At 32.2% G+C, this 21,901-nt stretch overlaps 2 protein-coding genes across 3 annotated transcripts in view; one reads left to right on the top strand and one right to left on the bottom strand.

The window, feature by feature from the left end:
- Window positions 1-2,328: 2,328 nt before the first annotated feature.
- Window positions 2,329-10,669, bottom strand: LOC127729619 (cytochrome P450 2B4-like). The gene is made up of 4 exons (XM_052237468.1): window positions 10,224-10,669; window positions 7,546-8,064; window positions 5,930-6,370; window positions 2,329-3,007 (listed from the first exon to the last, which is right to left on the bottom strand). Exons 1-4 carry the CDS (start codon window positions 10,573-10,575, stop codon window positions 2,826-2,828), a joined length of 1,494 nt encoding a protein of 497 aa, XP_052093428.1. The 5' UTR covers window positions 10,576-10,669; the 3' UTR covers window positions 2,329-2,825.
- A 4,824-nt stretch (window positions 10,670-15,493) lies between these two features.
- The window catches only part of LOC127729628 (phytanoyl-CoA dioxygenase domain-containing protein 1-like), a 40,062-nt gene continuing 33,654 nt past the window's right edge, over window positions 15,494-21,901 (top strand). The window contains exons 1-4 of one of the 2 annotated variants that reach the window (XM_052237483.1): window positions 15,494-15,569; window positions 18,877-19,020; window positions 19,588-19,663; window positions 19,842-19,889. In XM_052237483.1, the coding sequence (XP_052093443.1) occupies window positions 15,540-15,569; window positions 18,877-19,020; window positions 19,588-19,663; window positions 19,842-19,889 (298 nt within the window). In that variant the 5' untranslated portion in view covers window positions 15,494-15,539. Of the gene's footprint in view, window positions 15,570-17,655; window positions 17,700-18,876; window positions 19,021-19,587; window positions 19,664-19,841; window positions 19,890-21,901 lie in introns of those variants that run through there. The other variant, XM_052237484.1, reaches the window with a different exon arrangement.

Raw genomic sequence — 21,901 nt, forward strand, 5'->3', positions numbered from 1 at the left:
AATGGTTTTCACATTGCTTCTGGACATAAATTTTAACTTGCATGAACACTATAGGTAATGCTTACTTTTTCGACGCAATTGATGTCATGGCTTGGAGTTCGTGTAATTTATAATTTTGCGTCCATATTCGTTATTAATTAGACTTCGTCTGATAGATGAAAGAAAAATTGTTATACTTAATTTAAAATATCTTGTTTCAGCCGAAAGATAAAAAACAAATAAAAAGTACACACAAACCTGAAATCAACAGGATCGTAGTATTCCAGTTCATCTCGGATTTCTTTTATCAGACCTTGATAATAAAGTAAGTTTGATAAGCAGATCTTTATAACGCAACAATGTCTATGTTTAATCATTGTCAAAGAATTGTTCCGGTCACGCATTACTGTGTATACTTCAAACCAAAATCAAACTAAAAACTTGATTCTCGTCGTAGGATTTTTGTTTAGAATTTCGCAGGATAATCAAGATGGAAAGAGTAAGACTTGTGATTAAGTTTTAAAACAAATTAATATCCGTTGACTTTCTAAAATGCAAAGAGATGCTTCTTTGATTTCATAACTTGCAGTTTTTTTTTATGTCCAATAACCGTCAAATGGTATTATGCAATAACGCTTTTACATGACAAATTATTGTTATCTTCGAGCAAGTATTTTTGTATTTACAAAACCTCTGGTTTGTTCGTCAAAATAGTGAAATACAGTTTCTGTCTTTAAACGCGTTGTGGAAAGATACTTGTAAGGGACCATGACGTCATCATTTTATGATGTCTTTGAAGTTAGAAAACTTATCGTTTTCAGACAAAGCCGGATTTAACCTTGCTTTGGAATACATTCTTTTAAAAATATTTAGAAGTTTGGTTAAGGAGAAGCTACGATAAGGCAACTCGTTTATCGTTTATGTCGTGTTATATCATCATATTCATTTTTCTATACAAATACAATTTCAGGGGTCATATAACGGCTCTTATCGTACCTTGAAATCTCAAAATTAAACTCTATTCTCCATACATTGTATTTTGTTAACTTCAAGTGGTACAAAGTTCAGACTTAGAGAAGAAAGAAGAGCTTCCGAATAAAAGACCAGAATGACGATGTGTTTGATTCATTTAACATACCTTCTTCTCTTCTTCCTACAGAAAAGCACAATATGACATTCATGTCGATATTAAATTGATTTTCTAGCATTCAGTGGCTAGGTTAATTAGTAACGGTAACTGGTCCTCATACCTGTAATAAGTCAGGCAAAAATCGCCACACTTTCAACTCGATTCTCGTTGCTAAAAATACTCATATATTACAACAAGGTTTCTTATTGTAGTATTCGTTAAATAACTTACAAGAAAAGTGAATGTCTTGCAAGTGATATGCAACTTTTAAAGTCTCTAAACAGAAAGGATATCCGTTCGTTCCTTTAGTCTATATGATTAAAAAAAAAACAGAATTTACCAAGGAAAAGAGGGACGAAAGATACTAGAGGGACAGTCAAACCCATAGATCGAAAACAAACTGACAACGCTATGGCCAAAAATAAAAAGACAAACAGACAGATAATAGTACAGATGACACAACATAGAAAACCAAAGACTAAGCAACACGAACCCCACCAAAAACTGGGGGTAATCTCAGGTGCTCCAAAAGGGTAAGCAGATCCTGCTCCACATGTGGCACCCGTCGTGTTGCTTATGTTATTACAAATCCGGTAAATAGTCTAATTCGGTAAGTCACATTCGTGAAAAGGGAGGGTATTGAAGTTACGACATAAGGAACATATCCGATATCATTTGTGAAATGGTTATTCCACAACAGTCAACCAACTCGTGATGGCGTCCGTAAAATTCACGAAGGGATGACTTCAACTTCACCATTTGGAACTCTTGGTTTAATAGCTTCCTTGCGAGCAGCAATCCTCTATCAAGGAAATCAAGATAGGAAACACAAGCCCGGGAATATCGTTCATTTAAATCATAAATCAAAAGAGAGGCAGACAAAACAATAACTTAAACGGAAAACGACGAAAATAAACAGTACAAAACACTATAAATTCACTGTGTGAATGACGATTTCTAATAATTTTTTATAATGGAATATATATTTCAATATACTAAAGTGCTAGGCAATATTTTGTATAAAGTAAAATAACAAACGTACCGAACTCCAAGGAAAATTCAAAACAGAAAGACCCTTATCAAATGGCAAAATCAAAATCCCAAACACATCAAACGAATGGAAAACAGTTGTCATATTCCTGACTTGGTACAGGCATTTCCTTATGTAAAAAATGGTTGATTAAACCTTGTTTTATAGCTAGCTAAACCTCTCACTTGAATGAAAGTCGCATAAAATTCCATTATATTGACAACAATATGTGAACAAAACAAACAGACATAATAGGTAAAAATGTCAAAAATAGGGGTAAAGCAATAAACATTGTGTTATAATCTTAATCACTATAAATAGTTATCAAAGGTACCAGGCTTATAATTTAATACGCCAGACGATCGTTTCGTCTACATAAGACTCATCAGTGACGCTCAGATCAAAATAGTTATAAAGCAAAAGAAGTACAAAATTGAAGAGCATTGAGGACCCAAAATTTCCAAAAAGTTATGCCAAATACGGCTAAGGTAATCTATGCCGGGTATAAAACAAACAAATATGTCAACAAAGAAAAAGAAAATAGCATATAGACTATAACACGTAATTAAGATGCTAAACAATGTCAGTACCGTGAATCTATACTTCAAGACCATCATGCATTATTTTATGTATTTCGTTACAATGGTGAATGATATACATAATTCCATCAATAATAGTTATCGGAGTTCATGTCCGAGAAATTGCTCTTAATTTGAAACTACCAGGAGAATATGTAACACCCAATTGTCCTTTGACTGGTGGTGGACTTTCCCCTTCTGGTGGTAGAATTTCAAACCTCTGAACCAAAGCTGTAAGGTATAGAAACACTTCCATTCTGGCAAGGGATTCTCCTAAGCAGACTCTTCTACCTAAAATGTAAATAAAATCTCGTAAAGTGACAGATATTTTATACAATATTTTGTCAAATTGTCAATTTTCTTGAAGTTTATATATCGCTTCCAATTTGGCTGTTCATATATGGAATTGTTTAATATATTTTATTGTCATCAGTTTACTGTTAAGTTTAGGCAACTCTTTACAAGAACTGTAACTACATAATAATATTTAAAAAAATTATTAAGCCAAAAGGACAGCTTTCATGGACAATTCAGAAGAGTGTAAAATGGTGGTTTTTCAAACGGTTATTAACCCATCCTTCCGCGAAAAAGTCCCTTTCCTTATCATAAATGTCGTAAAAGTATTGATCAATTCATTGAACCGATATACTTGTTTAACAGCTTTCTAGCAATGAAAGTATTTTCCCTTAAAATTGAGAAGTCGCATTCAAACACGTGCTTATTGAAAAAAACTGAGAAATGTAAATAAACTTTAAGGATCAAGAAGGGAAAAATTATGGTATGAAGATTTCCGTAGGAAATAATATCGTCAATATAACGGAACTATAAAAAAAAAACTGTCAGACAAGTGGGAGGTTTAGCTAGATATAAAACCAGATTTAACCCACCATTTTACTTCGGAAAAATCCTGTACCAAGTCAGGAATATGACAATTGTTTTCCCTTTGTTCCGTTGGTTGAGATAGTCTAACATTTGATTTTGTCAGATTTTATGGACTTCCCCCTTTTTGAATTTACCTTGGAGTTCTTTATTTTGTAAATACTTTTTTCTGATATCAATGCCATAAAAATAAAAACAACTGGTTTTTCAGAAAAAAACACATGGCGAGCGCACGGAAATTAGTATAGTTTTTACTTCTGCTTGGTCGATAACCCTGTAGATATTCCCAAAAGATTCCATCAGCCCAGTAGCCATTGCTTCGATATTTATTTGTAATTGTTTTGTCTGTAAATTTTCCATTTGTTAATTATTTAACGACACAACGACAGTTTTTGAAATAACCTTCATTAGGAATGCTGGAGAACAAAAACTAAAAAAAACTTTTAGGAGCATTGAAAAATGAATATTAACATCCAACACCGTCTGAGGTACAATTGCTTGAAGGAGTTGTATTAACGTAATTCTATTACCTGGATATTTACATAAAAAGGTATCCCAATCACAAAGCACGTGTTGCTAGGCGGATGATAGTCAACTAGGAGCGATACCGACTTACTTTCGAAATTAGTTAAAAAAAATAACTCTGTACAAGAGGTGATACAGTTTATCGCCATCAGAATACGGTTTTTACCAATTACTTGGCGATAAACTGTATCTATAAAAAAAAACACAATATTGCCAGCAGAAAATATGGATTTAATTACTTCTTTCCTTTTCATTTCGTTTAATTGTTTTTTATTTCTTTAAAAAATGGTTACAAAATTGCTCGAATGACAACTGGTAGATCATCGACATTTAATTGTTTTTAAAAAGTAAAATAACAAAAATACCGAACTCCAATGAAAGTTCAAAACGGAAATTCCTTTATCAAATGGCAATATAATATTCCTGACTTGGCATTTCCTTATGTAGAAAATGGTGGATTAAACCTGGTTATATAGCTAGCTAAACCTCTCACATACCGTGGATTCGTAAATCTTCGTGTAATAGTGTAATAACAATTTAAGTGGATTTCGAAGATGTATGGAAATTCAAATACAAGTTTCTTTGTAAATAAATGAATCCACGTATAAGGCACGAAATCCTTTAATTGCTGTAAAGGTTCACCGAAAGAAATTAATCTTTTCGGAACCGACCTGAAACTCCTAATTGTTTATTGCTACCACCGCAATACTGCTGAGTGAACACTATCAGTTCACAAGGATATTAGTCAATGAGTCTGCCACACGCAATTATCTGCATATTTTTTGGCAGCCGTCATACAAAGAGAAAGAAGATACCTAGGGGCAATAAAAAACAAGAAGTCGAATAAAACCAAAACAACACCATGACCAAAATAGACATAAAAAACAAACGGTTCATCAACATCACGAACCCGACAAGATATGATGCAGTCTTAACCGTACTTGTGGTACATGTATATATAGAAATAAGGAGATGTGGTATGATACTTTATTTCAAGTTCAATTGAAATATGATGATGATAGTCCACAAATTAACTTGAACGGACATCATCTATATTGAGGAACGTGGAGTTAAAGGATAATGCTTGCTTAATTCTTTTAATATTTTTAAAATCTCCTGCAAGAGTTCTGCCACATAAGAATATAAAATGGCAAGTTGGCAGTTTGATATCATAGAAATATCGATTTTTTTTGTTAAACATTGCGTCTTCCAAGCAAAACAGTGATTTTTGATAAAATAAATCAATCATCTTGATAATGTCAGTGTCAGAATCAGACTTATGCTATGGGCTTTGCTCATTGTTGAAGGCTGTACGGTGACCTATAGTTGTTAATTTTTATGTTATTTGGTCTCTAGTGGAGAGTTGTCTCATTGGCAATCATACCACATCTTCTTATTTTTATATTGATTGTTGAAATATAAAGTATGATGCTTTCCTTCCTCAAACTAGGCTTCTGTATCAGCGTTGGCCATTCCTGTTTATGAAACAACTAATTCGTTCGATCTGTCTTTTAGTTTAGAACGAGGAATACTTATGAGGAATAGAGAGTAAACTGTTTTTATACTAGATCACGAGGAGAGAGACAATATTCATCAATTGTTTCAACAAAATCCATTTAGAATTATCTTACACATGCATACGTGATCTACTGATTTTTTAAATTGCTCAGTTTTTTTATGTTCCAGTTAATGCTACCAAGTGCTGTTATTTCCGACCTTCAAAAAATTTGGTCTGATATCTTCCTTATGGGGCTTCTTAAAAATATAAATATCGTTTTAATTCTGATCTTACTTCCAATAATAACATACCTAAGGAAAACGATAATATCTTGTCCTGTCCACATATCTTCCCATTTTCATCAAGAAACCTATCAGGCTTAAAAGACTGGCTGTCTGGAAATAAGTTTTCATCATGAGCAACAGAATCAAGACATGGCATAATAACTGCGTTTTTCGGTATCATGTATCCTTTAAAATATATATCTTCAGATACATTATGGGGCAGAGAAAAAGGCACTACATTTCCTAGTCTAAAAGTCTCAATTACGACAGCTTCACAGTAAGGGAGATTATGTTTGTCCGACATTATGGGGAGACGTCCATTGCCAACTATGTCGTCGATTTCTTGTCTCATTTTGTTCTGTACGTCCATATCATTCATCAGGTAAACAAACGCCCATTCTATAGTTGTCGCCGAAGTTTCTGTGCCGGCACCAAATAGATCAGCTATTACAGACAGTAACTGCTCATCTGTAAAATACTAAAACAATTAAGTATTCCTTGAACACTAGTATAATGTACAGTGGTACCGAGGTATTTTTTTAAATGAGCTAATCCATAATAAAGAAATAACTAGTGAGATATTTAATTAAAACTGATGTAATTCATATCCTTCGTTTTCAAAGAAAAAAACGTCAAGTAAAAAAGCAATCCTTTGAAAATGCCATATTTATCTTGCAACAACTCTGATTTTCTGACGCCTTTTTAATTTCCATGTGCACTAAAATTCTTAGTCCGATTTCCATGTCTTAAAACCATTTGTTGGCATGATATGGGTTATGTTCTTCTCATATATCTTATGATGGTATGATAATAAACCCCTAACGGGAGGGATTGTGCTTGATTTTCATATGATGAAGACATAATCTATCAATCAGTTTAATTGAGGTCTGGAGCTTGCATGTCAGTAACTGCTAGTAGTCCTTTGTTAATTTATGTATGTTTGTCATTTTGCTTAGTTTCTTCTGTTACCTATTCTGACATCGGACTCGGACTTCTTTTAAACTGAGATTTACTGTGCGTATTGCTGTGTGTTTGTTTATTCTACATTGGCTAGAGGTACAGGGGAGGGTTGAGATCTCACAAAACATGTTTTACCCCGCCACATTTTTACGCCTGTCCCAAGTCAGGAGCCTCTGGCCTTTTTTTAGTCTTGTATGTTTTTTTTTTAATTTTAGTTCATTTATATGTTTCGGAGTTTATAGTGTGACGTCCATTTTCACTGAACTAGTACACATTTTTGTTTAGGGGCCAGGTGAAGCCCGCTTCCGGGTGTGAGATTTTCTCGCTGTGTTGAAGACCCATATTGGTGGTCTTAGGCTGTTTTCTGCTCTTTGGTCGGGTTGTTGTCTCTTTGACACATTTTGATTTTGAGATTTAACTACGGAAAAAACACCACTTTTGCTAAACAAAAATACCAAATATGAAAATAAGATGTGCTATGATTGCCAATGAGACAACTTTCCAAAAAAAAACGAACAAGGATATAAACAATTATTTTGTGCCAGACTGCGTTTTCCAAACTAAACCCTACTATTCTTAATCAGAATACGTCTCCAAGTCTCCAGCCAGCAATAAGTATTGTATTATCCGAATTGAGTGTGAAGCAACTAGCTATTACGGCCATTTGGTGATTCGGTTTTTACCTGTATAATATTCATTGCTTGTCTCTACTGTCTTCATTTGAACCAAGTAAGCATCAATGAAGTCTCGAATGTTGTTCTCGTCCAGAGTATCTCTGTGCTCCTTTAGTTCTTCGCCGAAAAAATTATCGAAAAAGTCGTTAGCAACTTCTAAAATGCGTTTGGCTCCAAACGGATCTCCAGGTAATTTTTCAAGAATGGGAATGAAATTAAGTGCGCCAGAGAGTGCTGCTGTATTATTAACCTCGTCAAGAAGATTCACAAAATATCTAAATTTAGGATCATCATATTCAAACCGCCGTCCAACGGTAATGGACATGACATTGTTGGACAAACTGGTACGAATTATACCCGAGAGATCAAAAGACTTTCCTTTGAAAGATTCTAGTAAATTAAGAAAGTTTTCAATTTCTTCGAGTATACTAGATTCAAAACTCCTCTTCCCAAAACCAAAGTCTCGTAACTTTGAAAGTGCAAAAGTTCTTTGATGTTTCCAGTTAGGACCACTACTAGCTATTACTCCTAAAAAACATAAAGAAGATTATAACACAATGTTGACTGCTGTACCCCAATTTTTTACATTTTTTCCTAGAATGTCTGTTTGTTTTGTTCACACATGATTGTTGTCAATATAATGGAGTTATATGCGACTGTCATACAAGTGAGAGGTCTAGTCAGCCATAAGTCAAGGTTTAATCCACCATTTTCTACATAATGAAATGATTGTACCAAGTCAGCAACATGACAGTTGTTTTCCATTCGTTTGATGTGTTTGAGCTTTTGATTTTGCCATTTGATAAGAGACTTTCCGTTTTAAATTTTCCTTGGAGTTCGAAATTTTTGTTGTTTTACTTTTTAAAATGTACAACATTTGTAGGTAATTTGATCAATGAATTAACACATGAAGTTTGCGAATACAAAATGAAAATATTTGAAAAATAAATTTGGCAGGTCGGCGGATCGCAAAAATAAAACATCGCATTTTTGCCGGAGGTCCTCGAATCGCAATATATGTGCACGCTATATATAATTTCTGAATCTACAGTATATAAACTACTGTTACTGTATAAATATCGTAAGGATAAATCCAAAGGCACATTAATTAAGTGAAAATAAGTTAGAAATAAAGAATGTTCTCTAGTCAAAAAAAAAAAGAGAAAGAATAAATGGGTTCCATGTATATTATTACATTATTGAACAATTATTTGGAAACATGAATTTCAAAGACGATGAAATAGACGAGAAATAAGCCTCTGAACGTCAAAAGTGCTGAATTTAAAATCAAATAGACAGTAATATAAGTTTTGACAAAAGGCGGTTGGTGAAGATGGGGAAACTGGAGATATAAAGACATATCAGGCAACGATGTAATAGATTTAACAAAAGAAAGAAAAATTTATTACTTGTGGGCAAAATTGAATAAAAGATATTGTAAAAGACATACAAAATGAATAATAGATGATCATGTGAATTTATAAAACGGGTGGTTTGAAGTAGAGAGAAAATCGATAACAGGTACTCTGTTGGATGATACAGGAATTCAAAGAGGTACCAAATGAGTTTTAAAATCAAATGTGAAGCTTATGATATGAATGATGAAATCAGTAACCGACAAAAAACCAGATGATCAGCGGTAGACTTGTTTGCCAAAATATGTAACAGCTAGGGGATCTGAAAGACAAAATCTGTAAAAAATTCAATTTGAAATGATAGCAGTTCAAAGTATGCCTTGGATGAAATATGCATGTTGGAACGTTTTAGATATGAAATATGAATATGATTCGTTTCGTATTAAATTTTGGTAATAGTTGTAAAAGGTATACATGGAGAAAACAAGGAGTCCTGACAAAATCGACATAACAGGCGGACATGTTAGGAAGTTATCGATAAAATTAGTATGAAATGTGTAATAAGAAACATTTTCGACAAAGCACTTAACAGATAAAACATTTCAAGGACAATACAGGTGAGAAAGACTAACAGTAACAGACTAATAAAAGGCAAATAGATAACAGATTAAATAGATAAGCAGTTAAGAAAATGAGGGATGAAATAAGGACATATTGAACAGGTGGACAACTTGCGATATACGTCATAATCAATCAAATTAATGATTTGAAACAATTTTAGAATATGACAGGTACGTCTAGTACCTAGAAAGGGAAGAATGGTTCAACTTTTCAGCTGTTTGTCACAGGCACTTGTATCTGAAAAATAACTTTACCTATATACCTTCAATTATATGATTAAGGTGTATACTAGGTAATTTCTTTTTCAGAGACAACTGCCGGTGCTTTTTTGTATTGCAAAGGATGAATTAGTCGTCGAGTTTTCATTAAAACTTCAGAATGAGAAAAAAATTACAATAAGACAATATATTACGTTTAAGATTAATAAGTATAAACGCATCAAATTTAAGTTACCAGATATACATACTAACTAGTCTACCCCATGAATAAAAGAGATTTAGGACATTAGTCAATCAGACAGCTCTTCAAACCCAACATGTAAACTAATGAGCATGTACTTCTTATAAAAGTACAAAAACACGTCGAATAGAAGGTAAAATAATATACGATTTGAAACTGTTACAATAGTTTGTATAGGGTTAACAAAATTCCATACCAGAACATGACTAATTAGATGTAATTGTATAGCCAATATTCTTTAGCAGTACTTACCTTTATTTTTAACAAGTTTGAAAATAAATAACGGTGGTCTGTCTGAAGTTTCGTTCGCATTTTTTACAAATAACTCTCTCAAATTTTCACTGCCATTCACAAAAACTACCCAGTATGATCCCAACGATAGACTTATTATATCACCATACTTTTCGCGTAGATCCCTAATTGCTTGCATGAAGTCCTTCTTGGCTACATTATGCAGATTTCCAATGATAGGTAATGGTGTCGGCCCTGGAGGGTATCTTGGTGGTCTTCTTGATCTAAGCCATAGCACAGAAAACAAAACGAAGATTAGAAATAATAATAAGTCAAACAAAGTCATGTCAATCCAGAAAACAAGCATTGTCATGAATTCCAATTATCAAACATCTTTATGTTACATAAAATTTCTGATCCTATGAAAACACATCAAGTTAGCAAACGCGTATAATTATATCATGAAGGAAATTGATGTAAAGTTCAATATATAGCACAATGATCTATTATACCATGTATACTGAACACAGGTATTTTAACATTTTTATAAATAACCGTTTGAATTATATATTACGATGGTTTAACATCTCATATTTCATAATTGAATATTAAAATACTTATTCTGACAAAATCAGCATTTACATATGTTATAATCAACAATAAAAAATTGATTTGCTAATACTTATATTGAATAATAATAATTATCATATTCCACAATTATAATCAATATAGTAAATAACGGCGACAGAACAAAGACACTTATATACATCATTCACTGACTGAGAATATCGATATTGGGGAATGTCAACAGGAAATTCTTATAAAAAACTGAATAGAAATACATTGGTTTATAATTAATTCGATTCATATATCTGTGAAAATTATTTTTGCGCTTTAATTATGTGGTAACAAAGAATTATTGTGATGTTTAAGGAGCTCGTGTTTTATGTAGTCGGCATGGTTTGTTCGAATTTATTAGGGAGCTACCATTTGATTTTTATGGGGGCTAGGATGAAAAATTTTGTCCTGCCTTTTTTTTTAGTTGTAATCTCTGTCCTGACTTTTTTTAGTTGTAATCTCTGTCCTGCCTTTTTATTTTTCACTCTACTCGGTCCTGCCTTTTTTTTATTAGTTTATCCTGACTTTTTTTACATAAATTGTCATCCTGCCTTTTTTTTTTTGCCAAGTTGCTCATCCTGCCTTTTTTTTACTCTAAACTCCGTTCCTGCCTTTTTCAAATTTCATCCTAGACCCCCCCCCCACACACACACACACCCTCTACCCTCCCAACCCCCCAACCCCCCCCCCCCCCCCCCCCCCCCGTAAAAATCAAATGGTAACTCCCTAAGATGATATTTTCTAATTTAGTCAGCACTTCTTTGTTGACATGAATGATCATAAACATGGTCATAATTATAAACTAACTGTTTACAAAACTTTGAATTTTTCGAATACTAAGGATTTTCTGCCCCTGGAATAGATTACATTACCTTTCGGCATTTTGGGTTCTCAACGCTCTTCAACTTCGTACTTGTTTTTGGCCTTTTAACTTTTTTGATTCGAGCGTCACTGGTGAGTCTTTTGTAGATGAAAAGCGCCGCGACTGGCGTACAAAAGTTGAATCCTGGTATCTATGATGAGTTTATTTGCTACCTTTAATCAATACGAGAATAATTGTAATGTACTTTGAATGTTATAAGTGTGCATCGCTGCTAAATGACTTGTGTTTGTATATTTTGTACTGATATTGAAGATGGATGTATATACAAATATTTCTGATAAATTAATGATACAGCTTCCATTGCATTTAATTCTTTTTCCATATGATCAAATTTTGTATTTGACAAGTTAAGAAAGAGACATCTACTTTCTAACAACTGTAGGAACCTTGCTTTTTAAAAACAATATGGTTTTATGCATATCAGCAAAGATATCTTTGGTCATGTGTTTTTTACAACCACTGGGTCGATAACACCGCTGTCCCCGAGGGTATCACCAGCCAAGTGGAGTGACATGTTCATTTTTTTGTAGATTAACTGTAGTTTATTAAGTGTAAAATTATTCGAAATAGTACAGTTTGGCGTGTCTTCCGAGGTGCGTAGACTATCTTAGTCGTATTTGACACATTTTTCTGAATTCTCGGTTTTTAATGCTCTTCTGCTTCGGATTTGATTTGGCCTTCAAATTATTTTGATTTGAGCTTCACCGAACGGATGAGTCTTATGTAGGCGAAACGCGCGTCTGGCATACCAATTTATAAGACTTGTATCTTAGATGAGTTTTTACTATCCTTATGATGTTAAAATCAAAGTCTGTTTTAAACCAAAACAAAACTATATATAGCCAACGAAAACGCAAAACTCCGGCATTAGAATCTGAACGTAAAAAATATGATAATAAGGAAATGTGGTATGATTGCCAATGAGATAACTAATCAGGCTATAAAGACTTAAGGGTGAGGATGTAAAAAAAATATAGGCAAAAATAGTTCATGGTGTACAATCTCATTTCCTTGTGTTTCCTGCATCTTTCCGAGACCCTTTGCGAGAAATAGAATTATCATGGTTAAGTCACTGTTGCTATTTAGACAATTTGAAGAGTGTCAGACATAATTTTATGCAACTTCGAAAAATATATGGTAGACAGAACGCACATGTTACCTTGACTCTGAGAATAGTATACTGTCAATATATATGTCCCAGGTCAATTGACTATAACTGGGCACCGGTATTTAAAGGTGTTTTTTTTTCAAACAAAAAAGTCAAACTAAGCCTTTCCAAAATCCAGCTAAAGATATTTGATATCGATAGTGCATCTTTAATTTTTGGATTGACCTGCTTCTAATGTAACCTATCTTACTGCTACTAGAACTTTACTTTGAATACTAAATATATAGATGTACATTGTGTATATCGCAATGGTAATCGCAGCTTGCACCACTGTGTGAGCATGTTTAGTTTTGAAGGACATGTATCATTTAAACAGATATATTCATATAGTCCGAGAAGCCGTTGGACGTCAGAGCAATCTCGGACTAATTGTTATTCATATAGCCAGAGACATATAATACAAGAGATTCGCAACTCTAGTAGAGTCTATATAACAGCCAATGAAATGACGTGGCCACCGGAAAGTCGGTTAATCCGATGGATTTATGGGTAAAAACCCGCTATTGTAGTGAAAAAGGTTCTACCGTACTCCTCACGATTTTTTTAATGGATAATGCCGATACCTTTCACAGCTAAAGCATGCGAGTATATTAAAAAGTTACAAAAAACTAATTCTAATAATTTGTTATTGATAAAATGTGTTCTAATGATGAGATGAGATTAATCAACAAATGTGGCGATTTTTTCTTATTGATACCGAAGCCAGCTGTGCTGGTACTATCATTTTATCTCGTGAAACTTGGAAATGTGCGAATAAATATTCAATTGTATGGGGCTATATAACTCTCAGATGTTATGTCGTGAAAATAAGACCAGTTTCGTAAAATTTGATCCAACAGTTATTTCTAAAAATATCAACAAAGGTGACTATTATTTTGTTATTTATACACAAAGCCAGCTATGCTAATTTTATCAATCTGTTTCGTCAAAACTAGAAATTTACAAATAAATATGTCATATTATGGGGATATATATTACTCCCAATTTTTTTTCTTTTCTTTTCTTTTTTTTATTAAAATGGCTAAATATTGAAATTGTTCATGGACAAATTTCCTTAAATCAGTCCTTCGTTTTTATGCACTATGAAATTTATAGCCTGCATTTTGTTAGACAATTTATTCATTTTTCATTCTGTTTATGGCAAAGTTGTTTATTTTCTCCTATTCTGAAGTCATTGTTTTTTTCTTCTTTTTAGAGTGCCAAAGATGAACGAATGCAGTAAATTTACAAAATGAGTAAAATTTTCCTAGTAAAGGAAACCTTCTGCTGGTCGTAATATTATGAATGAGCTTCATGCATCTGTTGTCGTTTCAGACTACGCTTCTCATTTAAAACATGAACTTAATTCATTTCTAAATTAAAATCGTATTGAGGACATTTCAATGGTGACTGCAAAAGATATATATATATATATTTGACAATAAAAGATTTTATTTACACCAAGGATTTGTATATGTATACACATAAACAATCTTACTTTTAAACTGCCATCTCTTTACCCCAGAATAAAAAGACAAAAACCACTACAAATGATTAAAAGACAAAAACCACTACAAATGATTGTCTCGTGGAAATAAGGTTATAAAATACTTTTTAAATAGTGTCTTCCATGTTGCTTTGATGTATGACCTCGGCTTCCACTTCAATGTTGTGTTTTTTTATAGATTTTTTGTTGCTTCGAGGTCACACATATCCATCTATGTATGCAGTATTGTCAATTGTTTTTGTTGGTGGGTCTCTCGCTTATGATTTCGTCCTTTTCACTATCAACAAAGAGTTCGTTATCAGTTTATTCAACTTGGAGTGTATCAAAGTCGTAACTATTAAGATTATCATCCCACGAAATAAAATCGGAATTTTCCATATTGCGTGCACATGAATGAAGCTTTATTCATGTGAGAAATTAATTGTAATTTTCTTAAATAATATTAATTCTCAATACACACTTCGAACATGAAGAAACCATAAATTTACCGACAATCATTTAAAAAACAACTCAATGCAAGCCTATGATGAAACTGTCAAACAACACTTAGAAATCAAACATTTACCGACAATCCTACAGAAAAAACTCAATACAAGCCCAATAAATAATGAATATAAAAATAAATAGAATTTTAATAATTCATAAATATCAAGAATAAAAAACAAAGCCTATCATGATTAACAATTAATTAACAAATAAATTAAGTTTTTTTCCACATTAATTAATTTTTCATTTTTTGAATTGTATTTTTGGAAAGAGTGTGGATACCTGTGGTGTATGTCTCTGATATAGCCTAGCTTAGCTACCGCAAAGTCAATGAATAAAGTGAGACATGTGGAGAAATGGTTATTACGGTGTCAAAAGGTGATACTACAAAAAATGTATATTGTCTGAAATTTGAAGAAAAATTCATCATGAGAAAATGGCTCAATTTTGAACATTTATTCCAAATATTTTAACAAACCTTCCTGCCAGAAATATTTATTTTATTATCAAATTTAACACAACAATAATTACTAAAACTCTGTGACATAAACTTTCTAAATTCAAGCATTTTTATAGACAGGCTCATTAAATAAATAGGCTTAAGTTAAAGTGCTCCAAGCAAGGAGGATTACACACAAGTGTAATAAAATTTTACCTGTTAACATTCGATTCGTTCCACTAGTACCAAAAAGAACCATGGCACTTTCAGAAAAACAAGTTCAAAAGGTTAATTGAGAAACGAGTAATACATTGTACATCTTTTTTAACTTCTGATTAAATGTGGATCACAACATCCTACAGTATCTATAGTTTTCTTATACACAGCTTGATTCAGTCTCATGTCGTCCCATTTTCCCCAACTACAATTATATAACTTCATGAACTTCTTGATCTGTTGATTTAGCTGTGGAAAATAAGAAGTATTTTGCTACTTTAGTGAGTAAATTCTAGTAGTAAGCACAGCATTTCGAATTAAAAATATTAATGCTAAAATGTGTTAAACAGAATGTTAATGTCAAAAGCATCAGTGGGCGTAGTCCAAATAATTATGACGGATCCAGAAATGTCTTCTTGCTGGGGAAGGCTTAATTAAAGGTAGAACACAAAACAGGGTTACAAGAGGAATGTCTAGAGCCAGCAGTTGGACCTTTAAACATTTTCTCGAGGGTACCTGGACTACAGAAATTGGAATAAATTTCTTTTCTTAGTATGGCCTAAGGCTGTTTGACTGTGCAGTATGCTTTTTTAAAGAAGCTAAATTATCAGGTTGGAATTGGCCATTTAGGTGTTCTAATTGATGATTAGTGTAAGGAAGTACTCCATTCTCTGCTCATTTGAAGTACCCTTTCACCAAATCTTTCAGTAAGTGATACTTTATGATCCAACATGCCCTATTGGCTAATGATCCAGTGGCTATCAAAATTTTTAATCTGGGTCTGTTCCCTCATTATCTCTTTCGCCCACTTACCTGTGTGCCCCAGGTCCATAAGCTCCAAGTCCATTTGCCACATTATTCTTTTTTTCTCTTTTTTTTTAATTGTACAATGGTGTCATGATAATATAATATAAATTGTGTAAACATGAGGTGGGGTAGAGGGGTCCTGATCCCGAAATCTAGGGCTTAAAAACATGGAATCCCGAGGTCCCGAATTTAAAAAAATTTAAATCCCGACATACCGAAATTCGAAAAAAGAATTCCCGGATCCCGAAAGGATCAATCCCAAAATCCCGAGCTTAAACACACCCGATCCCGGAGTCCCGATAAAGGTCCTACCCCCCCCCCCCCCAACATGGTAAATGATACATTGTAGATGTTAAAATTTAAAAAAAATTGGAAAGGGTCATTCTATAAACATAAATATGTTTTGGAACATGATTAATTGTCACACAAATCACGCCTTAAAACACATCTGTCATATGAAACTATTTTACTAGTTTTAGATTTTTTAGTTTACAAATGTTTGTTACTTTCAATATAAAACCACCAAAGTTATTTTTTGTAAAAATATTTGTTCCGTTCCTGAATACATGTAGTCATGTACACATGAAATATCTGCCACTGGACATTAAGCAAGCACCAATCAATTTATCACAATTACAATCACAATTATGAATTGCATCATAACTTATGTAAATATATTTCTCTAATTCTTATACGATTTATCCTTTTCCTGACCTGTTGATTTTTTTTATTTAGTCAACTTGTGGTTCGTTTGATCTCAGTTCTTCATTGGTCAAAATTTCCATTATGACATCAAATTTTCTTGCTTTCCTCTGAATTTCTTATTGTGACGTCATGAAAAAAGGTGACCATGCCTGATGACGTTGCTATAAAAGGACACATCTTTTTGCAGATCATTTGAAAAAAAGGATTGAGTTTGTCTGCATATTGTTTAAAAATCATTAGAGAAACAGATTCCACCACCAAATCTTGTGCAATACGTTAGTTATCCTCTCTCGACAGTTAAATTTTAAATATTTAAAACGCTTGGCCAGCCTCGCATTTTAAATTTGAAAATTTAACCGTCTCGAGTGGATAAATATTGTATCACACTCGTTAAAGTGGTAGAATCTATATGTATACAAATTTGTATTAGAAATATATAAATAATCAATTGAATATTACTGTATTGTCATGTAATGAAAAATTCCAATCTTTATTCTTATTAAAATCTAACAATAGAGTAAGTGCTTGCCAAAAAGGCCTCTATTTCCTGAATGTACGTGTTGTACACTAGTATGTCTCATTTGATTGATTGATTGATTTTTGCTTAAGCATGTGAACATTTATTGGACAGATACGATAAGATACTCTTATTTAAAAAGGACCGCAAAGTAGTATACTACTGTTCATATGTATGTACAATGATTGACATAGTTAAACCTATATATTTTTGACATTATTTAAGTTACACAGTGTGCTAGTGACCTACATGTATATGTACATGATGTACTATGATATATACGGGGTCAGTAAACTTTATATGGGGTGAAAGCAAAGCTATAATTGTTTTACACTGGTCATTTTGGGGCCCTTTATAGCTTGTGTTAGGTGTGAGCCAAGGCTCTGTGTTGAAGGCCGTACTTTTGACCTATAACTGTTAACTTTTTATACATTGTGACTTGGATGGAGAGTTGTTTCATTGGCACTCATACCACATCTTCTTATTTATATGTAGCATAGCACATTCTTACTTTAAACTTATTTTATAAATGTTATGTTATTTTGTGCTGCAAAGAAACACCTTGCTATTACATGAAAAAAACAATCTGAGTATTAACTACTTGTAGAACCACTGTTCTACACTAGAGCTACAAGATATACTATTAAAGGTTTTCAAATTTTTATGTTCATTTCTTGATTATATTATATATATACACCCTGTACATGTGAATTTCAGAATTTGTAAAGCAGATCCATATATTTCAAACTGAATGAAATCACAGTGAACTTTTCATCATATGTTTTTTGGAAGTACCTCAGTCCAGTTTAATCCATTAACATGATTAAGGTTGATAAACATTCTTGTAGTTTTTGTATCCATTTAATCTTAAAGTTTGTGAATTTCAGATAAACCAGCAAGTATTTGTTTTTAGTTTTTTTTTATCTGTTAGTTATTTGACATTCAACTGTTTAAAGTTATATCTGTCTCAAGAGTTATCATGATGTTTAGTCATGTGAAGATAGTAAACTTTAACCACTTATTTTATTAAAACCAATATTTTATTATCTGTTAATTTTTGCTTGCTATGATTTTAAGATCTAATATAAATATATTCTTTCCAAAGTAATAGTTAGCAATATCAATTACGAATGTAGCTATTTTCTTACAATTTAATGAACAATTACAATATTAACAGAAAATTGTATTAAAAATAATGCTGTTCTCCTTTCAACTTTTAAAAAAATGGAGTCAAAGATAAAAATTTTAATTTGCTGGTGAAAATTTTATTACCCATTGAACTAATTGGTAACCTTTTCCAAAAACTCCATTAGTTTTAGTTTAGTATTTGCGAATTTATTTCATTACAGTTTATGGAAGATGGATACCTTCTTATTGAGAATTTCATCACAGATGCAGAGGCAGACATTATACGTAAAGAATGTGATAAAGTTGTAGATGACATGAATCCAGACGAGCATAACACAGTATTTACAACACTTGAAATGAAAAGGGTAAAAATTTAATATAGTCTACGCTCATTTAAATGCTACTAGATACCTTGTAAGAAATTAAAACACATATGCTTAATATGAAAATATAATTTGTAAAACAATGATATGTAATTGTTACAGACATTCACTAAATAACCTGTACTGGTAGTTTGGTACAGATCACGATCTGAAATTAAAGATGGCTTCCAATACATGCATGATTTTAAAATTGCTGTTTTGGTGGCATTAATTGGCATTGTATATGCAGTAATGTTGATACATAATCAGCCAGCTGAATGGAATCCTTGATGTCTTTATAGTATAAGAGAATCAATATTATATTGCTGAAAAGATATCTCAGAAAAACCAGTTGCATATATATAAGGAAAGACATCAAAAATAAAGAGGGGGAAATTCAAAAGAAATGCAAAGCACACAAAAAAAGGTAATCAATTTCTTAAACATGTATTTAAAGCCAAATTCTGATTTTTATATGGAAGATATTTGTAAAAAACTATCCTTTCCAATGCCTGGGAAGGATGCACCAACGTTTCTGAACAAAGTCTTACTTAAATTTCATCCTTTCAGACATCAGACGATTACTTCCTGAATAGTGGTGACAAAATTAGATTCTTTTTTGAAGATGGAGCAAGAGATGAACAAGGTAAAATGTTCACCATAAAATGGCTATTGTACCATATAAGACTCAGTTGATTAGATCTAACTCCACATGCTATTAGAACCCTATATTAACTTTAAAGAGTTATTTTAACTGAGTGAAAGAGATATATAAGACAATATGCAAGTTGTCTTATGAAGTAATTTTTGTTGATTTTTTTCAGGAAAATTGAAAGTAGAGAAACATCTTTCTTTGAATAAAATTGGTCACGGTAAGTATTTTGCAAATTATATTGTTTGAAAATACTGTTTGAATAGAGCAAACAATTTCAATGGGATCAATACCCCTACATTTACATGAAAATATCCAAATCAAAGGAACAGTGTGTGTATCTTTTACTTTTTATATTCTAATTCGCCAACCTCAAACAAATATGAATTATTTAATCAATAAAACAACACATAAATACATGTATGATAAGTGTGTCTACAGGTATAGCAGCCTTTAATATATTTATTACAACCGTCTATACTCTTCAAACTCATGTCAATCACTATTAGTTATAAAGAGACATTCACTACCAATCAAGGCATATAAAGTATATACACAATCAAAACCATCTACAAAAGGGGAAAATGACATATTACTATAAGTTAATATTTTACAATTATAGCCTTTGTAGGAGGTCGATACAAGGATATATTGACCTGAAAGAAGTATTTTGACTGAGGACGAAGTCCGAGGTCGATATACTTCTTTGGGTCGATATATCCTGTATTGACCTCATAAATAGGCTATAATTGTTATATTATTAATTTCCGACCATATTTGTATCAAAATCGTCATTTAATTTTGTTGTTATTTTATAGATATCATATTGTCTCCAAGACAATAACAACAGATTAGTTGTTATTTCATTTACTTTTTTGATGTTTTTTTTCACATGTTATGTATTTGAAGATTTTTTTTCTTCAAATAATCGATCATAGATATTTTTTTTATAAAACTTTTAACAATATCATGAAATTCATTACATGACGTCACAAAGTATATCAGTTTTTAGATATTCTAAAAATAACCGTGCAATATGCTTTTTGCTATCCGCCATTTTCTCTCTACCTTCAAAAATATAGTTTAACATGTGACTATCCCTGAAGGAATCAAATTAGTTAAAATATACGAATTAATAATATAATTGTATATCCACATAAATAATAATCAACTAAAAAATGTTGGGTAGGTGGGTGGGTAAACATAATTAAGAACTGCTGCTACAGAGACTAATTGGCAAAATTTGAATAACTTCAAATGCTTCAACGAACTCCATAAATAATACTCAATCATGCGTATCACAATTTTCATCAACTGCATATACCCATATAAGCCACATTGTGGGTATATGCCATCCAGTCATAATTAACATTAACAAAACACATGTGCTTAGTATAAACACATGTTTATAGTAAACAAACATTTGACCCATACTACATCATGTGTACTAAAACTTTAATGAATATATTTTCTATCTGGTATGCAAGAGAAAACTTGCCTTCATCATTAAGGTTCTTTTGCAGCATCTTTATGGTGCTATCAAAGAGTATGTTTATTAAAACATGGCATTATTATACCTCAGTATGTTTTTTCTATATAAAAAATACTGAAATAGTTGTGCTATTTCATTCCACAGACTATTTGCCAGTCAATAGTTTCAAAGACTATTACCCCAGTTAATAGTTTAATAATCATATTTCCCGTACTTTTTCATACTTATTTTTCATTGGACAACAATGACGTCATTAACTATTCTGCTTGGATTTGTGTGCTTGGCAACGTCAAACTCTGATATCGTAAACGGTATAATCTGTTTGTGTCTGTCGTAATTTCAAATTAATATATCACTTACCAGAAGCAATTGAAAAAGAAAAAGAAAATCTTCGCGACGCATTTTTAAAAGATCTAAAATATAGTAAATGTATAATACGGGTCTGTCGTCCTCTTCAGAAAATGTGATTGCTTTGGTGTACAGTACTTTAGCTAGTCTAGTAGAATTTATCATATGCACGGGAATTAATACACAAGTATTCCTAGTCTTGATTTCAGTAAATGAAATATTTACAAATACAACACGGACTATAAAAAAACTTATAGTTCATTTTGTTTATGTGACATTTTTCTTTTCTTTCAGATGATGTATGTAGAATTTTTAGAAAGATGGTTTGTTCGGTATAATAAAACACTTATTGACTGGTTATGAGGGTAATAGCAAGTTTGTTGTCCCTTTGA

This window comes from Mytilus californianus, unplaced genomic scaffold, assembly GCF_021869535.1.
Source record: "Mytilus californianus isolate M0D057914Y unplaced genomic scaffold, xbMytCali1.0.p SCAF_2, whole genome shotgun sequence".
In the NCBI taxonomy this organism is placed as follows: Eukaryota; Metazoa; Mollusca; class Bivalvia; order Mytilida; family Mytilidae; genus Mytilus; species Mytilus californianus.

What these genes read in the sequence shown, in the direction of transcription:
- LOC127729619 (XM_052237468.1), bottom strand. Translation starts at nt 10,575, where the DNA reads ATGACAATGCTTGTTTTCTGGATTGACATGACTTTGTTTGACTTATTA. An exon ending in CAAACTTGTTAAAAATAAAG is followed by an intron (nt 8,065 to 10,223) that starts GTAAGTACTGCT and finishes TATGTTTTTTAG; the next exon opens with GAGTAATAGCTAGTAGTGGT. An exon ending in GATATTATCGTTTTCCTTAG is followed by an intron (nt 3,008 to 5,929) that starts GTATGTTATTAT and finishes TTTACATTTTAG; the next exon opens with GTAGAAGAGTCTGCTTAGGA.